Source organism: Apteryx rowi, unplaced genomic scaffold, assembly GCF_003343035.1.
Source record: "Apteryx rowi isolate R43461 unplaced genomic scaffold, aptRow1 scaffold_40, whole genome shotgun sequence".
NCBI classification, from domain to species: domain Eukaryota; kingdom Metazoa; phylum Chordata; class Aves; order Apterygiformes; family Apterygidae; genus Apteryx; species Apteryx rowi.
In genome coordinates, this window is record NW_020450530.1 from 1,081,407 (window position 1) to 1,092,770 (window position 11,364).

General features: G+C 41.4%; 1 protein-coding gene across 1 annotated transcript in view; it reads left to right on the plus strand.

Moving 5' to 3' along the window:
* RSPH14 (radial spoke head 14 homolog) overlaps positions 1 to 11,364 on the plus strand; it is a 112,613-nt gene extending 101,249 nt beyond the window's left edge. Inside the window, exons 4-6 of the mRNA XM_026075156.1 lie at positions 8,732 to 8,957; positions 10,017 to 10,153; positions 11,123 to 11,364. Coding sequence (XP_025930941.1) covers positions 8,732 to 8,957; positions 10,017 to 10,153; positions 11,123 to 11,364 — 605 coding nt within the window. The remainder of the gene's footprint in view (positions 1 to 8,731; positions 8,958 to 10,016; positions 10,154 to 11,122) is intronic.

An 11,364-nucleotide genomic window follows, 5' to 3' on the forward strand; every position in this document is an offset into this window, starting at 1 on the left:
CAAATGACAAAGGCAAGTGACTCAGGAAGCTATTCAGCCTCCAAATACAAGGCTCTAGGGCCATTTCAGCATCCGAGGGCATCCCGTCTAGCCTCCAGCTGCAGACTAGCAATGGCCAAGTGTCCTGCAAGTCTTGTGTCAAAACTGACAGTGGCAGGCAGCTATCTCAGAAACCCGAGGTGGCTAAAATGGCATTAGACACCACGTGCAGCAGTCTGAATCACTTCCTTACTAACTGGCTGGTGGAATCGATAAAAGCACAAAGCACATTATGCTAGGTTTACTTAACAAACAAACTGATTAAATTGATAAACACTCTATCAAATCTTTCAACTAATGTAGTTTTCAGAGTTAATTATAACACTGGTATTTTTAAAAACATTAGAAATTGCTGCCATTTTAATCTATGTCTAACAGCTTGTGAGATAGATTCTGATATCTATTATAATTGTGGCAAATATGAGTCTCTATTTCTGCTTAAGGCCTTAGCGGTTTGACTGTGCTGTTTATAATGTTCTTTAAAGCTAAGTACATTAACTGAAGTGCCTATGCTAAATCTGGCATGTTATAGAAGCTAGACCTAATATTTTAGTTCAGGTTAGATAACAGGTTCATTTTGCTGCACTTGTGGCTCGAGTCCTGCTGCACTTTTACAAAAAATGATAAGAAAAAGTCTTTTTACAAGAACATCCTTATTCATTCACATAAAGACCCTCATTCGGACATGCATCGCTAGTCACAGAACGTGTATACTGCTAAGGTTTGCGCCTGTTGGTGATAGACTCCTTCCAGCAAGCGCCTGTGATTTACGGCTTGCTGGCGGAAGAAGGCTCTCAGCCCAAGAGCATCGTTTACGGGAGGCACCGCAAATAGCAAATAGAGCGTCCCCAAAGCAGCCCACACCCTGGCCAGCCACGTGTTCAATTACAATTTAAGAATTTTTTGCTGTTGGAAGTAAAGTATAGGCTAAAAATACTGGAAAGCACTGTTGTAGAACCACATTCAGAAGAGAATGCAATATTCATTGAGCAGCATAAGTTTGCTTTAGAAACCTGGCTCTCCATATGAACAGCCGGATCTGGAAGGTGGCAGGCGTGAGCGGACTGCGGGGAATTACTCGTCCTCCCACACAGCTCCATCGAGCAAGCGTCCGGGCCTGGGGCTCCCGGGTGCACGTGTTCCCTCTAGGCTCTTTTGGAACAGAATTGCCAAGCCAGGCCGCTTGAAGCAGAAAAGGATTTCACCCACCTATGCTGCTGTATTCTTCTTTTCCTAAAGATTTTACCAGTTGTAACTGTGCTACTGTGCCCATCGTGGCGCCAGCGTAAGCAGTGCGAACCGTAGCATGAACAAACTCGGCAAACTCCCTGCAGCTCTGCCGGCGTGCCAGGTCAGCAACGCAGCCAGCAGAGCTCCGCCAGCGCCACAATTTCTCCAGCTTCTTCTTCTTGGAAACTTTCTCAGGCTGTTTTCAAAAGTAGTTAAAAAAATTAAGCCTCATGCCGCTCTAACGATGATGAAAATCTAAAAAAGAAGCATATATACAATGAGACCAAATTTTGTTTTACCTCCTCCTGTTCTTTTACCGCAATTCACAGTCGTTCAGTGAGTTTTCAGTCTGTGCAATGATTCATATAGCCAAGCTGATTCAAGGTAGTTTTCAAGATAAAATTCCCTTCAACCTCTGTATCAGACACATGACTAAATCCAGGTACTATGTTCCTTTAATCCTCTCATTTTGATTTATTTTTTGACAGTAGTATAATCAAATCTATGTAGGAAACTTTCTCCTTCATATTCCCTGTTTCTGATTACTTGTAATTCAGTTACATGATAGATGTTCAGAGAATATTTTCTCCATATTAATTACATATTTTTCCTAAGGAACAAAATTGACAAAATAACTACTCTTTCATGTCGGAGCATGCATATGTGAGGTTAATTCACTAGTTGCAAAAAAAAATTTCAAATAACTAAGATATTATTTTAGAACTGTAAATTTATGTTCCCATAGCCATAAAATTCTGTGGGTTTTGCAAGGCAATGCCTTTTCATCACACAGAAGTCCAGTTGCACAAATATAGCCTTATGGTAAAAAAACAGAAATTTAAGATAATTAACAACACGATTTCTTAAATTTCATTCTTATTTCTTTAATTTTTTGGCCTGTTGTCCCAAAAGGGAAAAAGATTTTTTTTAAAGAGTTCTCACAGCAAAAAGTCTGAAAACTGAAAATTAGCAGTTGCGTATTTCTCTTGCCTTTGCCTCTTAAAAGTTTAAACCATTTTTACCCGTGCGGAGCATCGCCACAGCCCCCCCCTCCCACCGGGCAGGAGCTGCCGGCCCCGCGCGGCTGCCCGGGGAGGAGGTTTCGCGCTGCGCCCGGCTCCGCAGCCCCCGCGGCCCTGCCAGCCCCGCGGCGCTGGGCCCCGGCGCGGAGGAAGGGCGCGTGGGCACCGCGGCGGCGAGCTGCCCTCGCTCAGCTCGCGGCTCCCCCGCCGCCCCGAAGCGTCGCTTGAGCAGCCTTTTGCCTCGTCCTGCTCTTCTCCCCATCCAACAGTCATCTGTTTAGGGAAGGAGCCGTGTTTCCCACATCTTGACAGCAAGCCTCCGGGACGGGGCAGGCCTCTCGCAGAGGGGATCTCCAGAAGCTGCTGCCATAAAGCAGTAATCAATCATAGGAACGTCTCAAACCGGGAACACTGCGTTTGCCTTACTGGATCCGTTTGTCCGCGATGGAGACTTGCTAGCGTAGTTGTTAACGCTTTCGGCACTCTTGATCGACGTGCTCGGTATTTAAGGAAATATAAAATCCAGTATTTATGTCAGTGTTTGTAGATAGGCCAGTCCAAGCTCTCTTTTGAACATATTTACTTTGTCACACTCACTAAATTCATTGTTTTCTGGGAATTATATTCTTCATGGCAGGTACTTGTGGCAGCAGTGATGCCATCAGTGTCTTTTATGGTAAACTGCTGCCCTGGTCACATCTTATGGTCGCATGTCTCCATTAGTGACCGGCAGCAAAAAAGGGAATTTTTGACCTGACGCATCCAAAGTTGGGTAGCAACTCGTGGTCGAGGCACAGCTCTTTGGGAGTTGTTATCTCAAGCCTTTAATTTTCTCTCCAGTAATTGATCTGAGGACTTTGGAGCAAGTACTGCATATGTCAGATTGTTTTCCTTCCTTCATGCATTTTGGCAAAGTCTTCCCTGTGGAGGAAATTAATAAATTTCAGGATGACATTTCCTTCTTTATGCAAAAGAACAAGAAAAAACCCTCTGGGTTTTTTTTCTTTTTTTTTTTTTTTTTACAATTTTTTATAATCTTTCTCTGAATAAAGGAAAGGTACTTCTTCAGAGAAATAAAAGCTGAGAAATTTCCTAATTTGTGTGTGATCGATATGCATGTATGATCAACTGAATGCGTGTTATAGTTACGGGTGTGCACATGCATTCTCACACAGAGAGCTATATTGGATGATCATGAATATATCTATGTATGAAGTTTGAAATTTAGAAAGCTTAAGGGAGATTATTTATACAGGAGATGCAGGCAGCTGGAGTTCTGGTAGGCAAAATAAAAATACTGCAAAGGATATCAATGCTTATATTTCAAGATGCAAGCAAAACATCATGTTTATTTCTGTTAAAATATTATTGAAAGACAAACACAGAAATGTTGTTGCAAAGAAGAAAATATTCTGACTTTCTAAGATGTCAACAGATTTTTTCTATTTAGGTAGCAGGCTTGGTAAAGCAGAAGGGGTATAGGCAGGCGAGTTCCTTTTCGTCTCTTGTGGCCTATCTTCTGCTCCAAACATACTGAAAAGACATTTTAGCCCAAATTTAAAATATTGTTGTATTTAATCGGCTCCCTGACACAACCTTGATGCTGGAAACACTGAGTCTCTACATGCTGAGTCTTAACACTGAATTAGCTACTACAGGATTCTCAAACTATGCTCTTGTGACTGGTGACTCAGAAGCCTTCTCAGGGAGTCTAAAGATTAAATTTTTTTTTCAGTCTAAACGGTGGTGAGCAAGGAACGATGAGGAAGGTTTTCTGGGGAAGGAGCTGTTGCTCAGCTCTCAGAAAGAAAATATGACAGCGGCACGGCATTATCGAACGTGCGTAACGTGCGCTAGCACTCGCTGGTTTGGTAGCCACCATTACGTCTGAAATGGTGATGTTAAACTACCGCGGTGCTAACGAGAGAGCTGCTAGGCCTAGGGAGTTCGTCAGCATCGTTTGGCTCCTGCGCGCAGCTCGGGAGCTCCCAGCCGGCCTCGCAGCTGCCGTGTGCTGGCTGTGTCACGGCGCGCCGCGACGCCGCGCTCTGATTTGCGCTCCCGTTGCGGCTGCCTCTGCTGCTTTTCATCTTCTGCCCCTTCCCAAGTTGCAGTGCTGTTACTGCGCGTTTCAGATAGCTGTCTGAACATCCCAAAGGGATGTCTGAGGTATTAGCGACGCATTCGTGTGCTACAGAATCTGTGTTTACGTATTATTTACTATGTTATATTGCGCCGTACACCATTCTGCAGCAACGCATGAAGCACATGCTTCTTATTAAAACAAATATTCAAATGGCTTTGAGTTGAAAACTGGCATTTGTAAGGAAAAGGATTTGTAATGTGATTTAATTGCTTTATGTAATTAGGAAAAAAACAAAACAAAACACTACTGTTATGTGCCATAAATGACTCCTTTGTCTTCTACAAAATTTAATTTGTTTACATGCCCTGTGGCCATACTGAGAGAACAGAATACATGCCACTTCTCTTGGGTCTATTCGAAAAAAGAGGCAGGAAAGGGAGAATGCAAGTAGCCAGAGGGCTACGAGGAGGAAGGGATGAGTGCTGAGATAAAAAGCAGCCCTAGGGGAGATTACAAGTTCTCAGAAAAACAGATCAATAATAATTTTAACTATGCAACTGCAAATACAGCTACTTGCATTTTGAAAACATTTTTCTTCACTGCTTCACTGTTTCCAGCAGATCTGCAACATGTTCAGCAACACATAAATCACCTTTAGTTTTCAGTATTCCAATATACTGAATACTGACAGGCAGTATTTCAATGAAAAGTCAAGATCCTCGGGATGCCGCTGCCTTTTTCAGTATAGGATTACTAGAACCACCAGCTTACCTTCCCCTCCTATTGCTTGGTCAGTAAGATGCAAGGATCTAAGACTGCTCAAATTTACAAGCAGCTCTCAAGCAACTTTCCACTGATGATGTCTCCTCCTTTTTCCTTTTCACCTCCCTAGACCTTTCACCTTTTGGTTCCCTTGGGAAAACCATGACGAATTTCCACCTGGAAATTTCAGTCTTGCTATTAGGTAGTCTCTTTTTTTGTTGCTGATGGCCTTTCCTCTCCACCCTCTTTTCTCTTCACCACATTGAGTCTTTTGACAAGGTCAAACAATCCGTCTTTGTTTCTATATTTATATCTAGGAAGCTCCCTCTAGTAGCATCATGGCATTTCAGACAGTACAGCTTAGAAAAAAAAACAACAGTAGATAAGAAAGTTCTTGGTACAGAGACCTGGCMTGATAAAATAAAACGTATTAAAAAAAGAAAATAGCCAGAGTGTTCATACAAAGTAAGCATCAGCTAGCTACATGAGGATCTCTGACCACAAAATAAATGCTRTTTGTTGTCATTACAGAACAAAAGCTGTCCTAGACAATGCTCTGTACATTATCTTGCCAGCTTATTGAAAAGGAAAGACACAGTGGCTTTGATGTATATTTTGTACTCAGAACTGCAGTGCAATAGCAAAGGGTAGCACCAAAGACAAGACATAAAGGGCAAACACAATGAATGAGAGATGACTGAGTCAAAGAAGGTCAGTAAACATTAACTGGAAGAAACAAACTCAAGGGCCAGTGAAAGTGGCCCTGTCTAGCTGAATACTTCAGTACAACATGTAGAGAAGAGAGGTGAAAGACAGGGATACAGAATACGAACCATGAATGCTTATATTATATACACATATGGTGATCAAGAGATCAAGTGTATCAAAAGAAAGTCAACAAGGAAGACCTGAAAAAGTAGCACAGGAAAGGAAAAATGAAAATAAAGATGATGGGTTAAAAAAATGCCTATTAAATATTTGAAGGCAAGTGCAAAAAATAGTAATGGAAACGAGTCTGGAAAAAGAAAAAAGTATGTGCACCAGTGTGAGCAAGGGAGACAGAATGTTATAGCAATGGTAGTAACAGAAAGATGAAAAACTAAAGCAAGCAATGGCTTTTCTGGGCTCAAGCCAGAATGCTGACCACTCTGTGCGAGAACCAGTATTTGCTTCGGAAATGATAATGCTTATGGTGTGACCCTAACCCAAGAAAGATTGGTATCAATGTGAATTACAGCTACACAAAGGCTCTGGAGGAGTGTGGAGCTTTAAACTTCAGTTCTTTCTACTCTAAGTTACATTTGCATTCAGCATGTTATTTTATCTGGAAAGAATGAATTACTTTAAGGTCAAGTGTCTGGATATGGTTTTGGTTTGAAAATATCACAGATCATCTGGTAAAGCAACCATACAAAAATTAGGCACTGGCTACAGGAATGTTAGCTTATGGGTCTATCACCTCTAATCCACTACTCTTTCTCTGAAACTGTACCCCCTTCACCTGGAAATTTTGAGTTTGTACTTATTTCCAAGGCATCCCAGAATTTGTAAGTGTAAGCGGTGACTGTGTGAGCAGTCTGAGTATCCCAATTTCATGAAGAAAGGTCATATAGTTTCTTTTCATGAAAAATTCTGGGAGGAGTTTTACAAGCTGGTTTTGAAAAATCTTGTCTTCCATGGGCTATTTCAAAAGACCATTGGGGAAACATGACTAAATCAGTTCCGGATATAATTTATAGTCATCTGGGGCTGCTTTAAGCTGCCTCCATGACAGCAGTTCTCTAGTGGCTTCCCTGCCACCTTGGACTCCATAAGGCATGGAGTTTTCCCAGCCATATCTTTGCTGTTGTCTAACCCACCTCTAAGCCTTCTCTATCTGTAATCTATAACCTATAATCTTAAAACCTATAACCCATCTGTCAAGGGATTTAATGCTGAATGATGGAGTCAGCTGTGCAAGCTTTGCTTCTTTCTCACGGACCTTTCTCAGAGTCTCTGGCCAGACCAGTGGGGCAGGCTCTCTTTATCACTTCTTGCAATGGGGACAGCACAAATGACCTAGAGCTGATCCACGAGGATTTTCTTCTTTTCCTTCCTGCACTTTTTTTTTTTTTTTTTTTTTTTTGCTGCTATTAAAATGCCACCCTCATCTAGTGATACACAGCACCACAGGCTCAAAGATAACATTTATTCACTTTCCTTCCCCATATTGCCTTTCTGGCACAAGGAAAAGGGTTTTATTTTGAAACATTATGTTTTAAAATGAATCTGTTTTTCGTTATTACTTATCTGAATTTTCACAGCAACTGACCTCCAAGTGTAGCATAGGTAGGAAAATCTGTAATAATATCACCCCGGGGCATTTCATTGCATCTGCATTAGTAAAGTGGATCCTAATAAATTAACAAAATAATAAATTATTCAACATCAGTAAAACCTCAGAAATATATATACAACAGAATAACCTCTAGATTAGATTAAGAGTCATGTTTCTCAGCCTGGTTGGCAAGTTGAGGACTTCTCCCATGTGCTATCAAAGACCATTAAAATCCCTTTTCTACTTGTCCTTTTATCCCTGACTGGGGAGATTTGTTTGAAAATACCTTAATGACTCTTATCGACAAATTGTCCTTATCTAACCATATATGAATCACTTCAGATAAAACCACATTTCTCTTAGCAACTGAAGAATCAGTCTTAGCAACAAGACAGCTGGAGAATTTTGTTTTCATATAGTTACTCGTGGACAGTACGTTCTGCTTTTTGCTTTCCCATGGCATTGCTGTTTCCATGTTGACTTAGTATTGTGTAAGAAATAGAGTAAGTCAGTCACTTGCTCATAGCAAAGCCATCACTTGCTGGGCAGAGCACAATCACTCTACCTTTGATACTACTGTCTTTACAAAATAGTGCAAGAGGACTGACTGCTGGAAAGCTCAAAATTCAAATTGCTTCCAGGATAGAATTACTGCAAAGAAATGTGTGAGGAAGCTGATGGCTTCCAAAACCTTGGCTTCCCCAGGAGAAACCATAATGGAGAATGATATCAAAGCCTTAGCTCTAAAGGCTCACATCTCAGCCTCTCTGAGCACCTGTTCATGTTGAGAAAAGTTAGGAAGGTTGGACAGAAGGTACCTTGCAGCTATTTCTGTCTTATATTTGCTCAGCAAGAATAATTGTAGGGAGAAATATTATAGTGGAGGAAACTGGAAACATTAGAGCAATTGTCACTGTGAGCATTACCTGGGCTGATGTCTTTCCAGCACTGCCGGGAAAGTCCTCAGTCTGGAAGACATCACTCATCCTTGCATATGACCATGTACAAAATAATGGAGAAAATGTTGAGAAAATTCCAGGAGATGGAGACAGTAAAAGATTTGAAATTTTCTGAGTAAAGCCTGAGGAAGCAATGCCAGGATGGCACTTGTGAGCAGGCAAGGGTTATAGTAGCTTCTATGTCTCAGTCCCACATCTGTGTAAGGAAATGAGTTACCATGTGTATTTTGATCCTACTAAAAAATTCAAAATGCAGGTAGAAATAGTAAATGCACTCACACTTTCACCCATGGTCCTTCTCTGTCTCCTCCTGCAGGGGCTGTAGGCATTTTGCATGCCGGCTTGATTCCCTCACTTGTATTCAAATTGAAGACTGAATTAGATGAAATCCAGGAGCTAATCTTAGACACACTCGCCAACTGTCTGTGTGTGGAGGCTTTTGAAGCTCTAGCAAGTGGTGCCGTTACCATCCTGAAGCAAAAGCTCACACATTCATCAGTGGCCATCAGAAGCAAAGCAGCTTGGGTTCTGTTAGGACTCAGGTAAAAGAAAAGAAGTCTGTGTATAATACATATCCCCAAGAAAATACCCATCTCATAACTCAATCCACTTCATTAGTTCACAGATGTGTTCCACTATACATTGAACCTGTCACATTTCACATGTAAAGTAATGTCAGCCTAGCTGCACACATAGAGAGAAACTTCTAAAATCATAACTGTTTTAAATCATTCAGGGAAGCAGATGCTGATGAGGAGTAGTATGCCTTCTCCTCCAATATGTCTTCCACATTCATAGTGAAATCAGGACTTTTCCTGGCACACTACTGCTGGAAAAAAAATTCTGGTGTGAAACCAGGATCCTCTCTATCACTTATAGGTAGAGAGAATTTCATTCTACCACTTCATTTCATTCCATTCACTACCATTTCATTTCATTCTACCATTTATAGGTAGAGAGAAGCTCCCTTATTTTTTTCACAACAGTTCTCTCTCAAAAAAATTATTAAGGGTCTAGGTAAATTTTCAGTGTGATTGAAAAAATAAATAGTTTTCTGACATAGGCTGCTACATATATCGGTGATGGATTAGAAAGAGCAGTCTTAAGTATTTAGTTTGTGGATCAAATGCTGGATGAAAGGAACCACTTGAGTCAACTGCATCCCGCAATCACAGATCAAATTGCTCAACAGCTATCTTGTATAAAAGGGTCTGCAGATCATCCATCTAGCTTACATACCAACTGTCACAAAACACTTCTTGCTGTCCTATAACAATATGAGGTCTTATAGCAAAAGAAACTATTGATATAATGAGTCATAGAAAGAAGGCAGGAGTGGACCTAGAATATGAATATCACTATCTAGGTCCCTGCAGTAGTTGGGCCATGTTAAATATTCCCCACTTTACAGAGGCTGGAAAGAAAGCATCAAAACTTACTCAGGAAAAGAATTCCCTGCAGACCCCAAATTTAGCAGTTGGTTTAAATCTGTAAAGGGTTCAACAGTCAGGCATCTAACTTCATGGCCATTAGGACATGAAGTAGTAGCAAGGCTAGCAAACATAGTTCAAGAAAGCAACTTAACCATCTCTTCTGCACAGTACCCATCCAGAGGGAAAAAACATGGTATGTGAAGAAGACGTTATTCCTGTGCTGGTGAGCCTGTTAGAAGATACAGAGCCTGAAGTCCAAGCCAGTGCAACAGGAGCGCTGATGCTTGCTACCGTTACGCCGCAGGGTGAGAGAAAGAGGCAGTTCTGCCAAGGATGCTTTCTGGAATCCCGTTCTAAGGCAACCCAATAACAAAACACGTGCCTTCAGTTTCCAGTAGTGTTGAAGCTGTTGAAGAAGTTATAAGAGTAGGACACGTCTTTAGATCTGTCTTCAGCAACTTCATTCACCCCATAGTGTCTAGCGAAATGTATTGTAGTCCCACTTCATTCACTTCAAGTAGGTCAAGAGGATAAACCTCTACGACATGTGTGCCATTTGCCTCCATAGTGCTTCTCCAGAGGGGAAAAAGTTTCACTTCAAGTCAGGGCTTCATGCAGATCCACGTACCTGGAGCCACTCTGAATCACCAGTCCTCAGAGGAACACTGCTTCCTGGAAACTTTTTTCTGTGGTTAGAAAGAGTTTCCTTCTCACAGCTAGGAAAGGAATTAGTATTAATAATGGCTGTAGTTCCCCCAAGTCAGTTACATGACACTGAAAATACTAACTGGTAAATTTTCGGTGTGATGAATGAGTAATTAGACATAAAAGACTCTTAATAACAGCAATTGTGTTCCAGTCCTCCTCTGCAACTGTCCCCCTAACTTCAAAAGACGACGCAGGAGTGGATCTAAGTGTTTGAAGTTGTGTTTAAAAAGAAAAGAATGGAGGATGTTCTTAAGGGCATCTAACTCCCCAAAATTTTATCCTATCATTTGGTGTCTCATACATTCTTAGATTTTTTTTTTTTTTTGCAAATGACATAATAATGTGAAAGGCAAATGAAGTTAATAATTAAGAAAGATTTTTTTCTAAAAAATAAAGAGCTGGCAGTTAGCTCTGGTCTTCAGTGGAAAAGCACATCCAGCCTCTTTGCACTCCACACTCTGGGGTGTTCAGAGCTGTAGCTGGGCAGGGAGTCAAAAGTGGCAATTCAAAGTTGTTTCATTATGTGCAATAATAACACATTGTAAAGGCAGTTTATTTTTCCACAGGGAGATACTCAGCGCTAGGTGCTGAAGCCATTCCACCTTTGCTGAAGTTGGTTGCTGGGGAAACCAGCAAAGCCCGCCTGAGCGCGATCAAAACCCTCACCATGCTGGCTGAGTTACCCGAGGGCCGCAAGACACTCCTAGATCATATAGATACGTTTCAGCAGTGTCTGAATGACCCCTCTGAGGCGGTGAAAAGAGCGGCCACGATTGCCATCCGTGTCATCAAGTGGAAACCTTTCTGA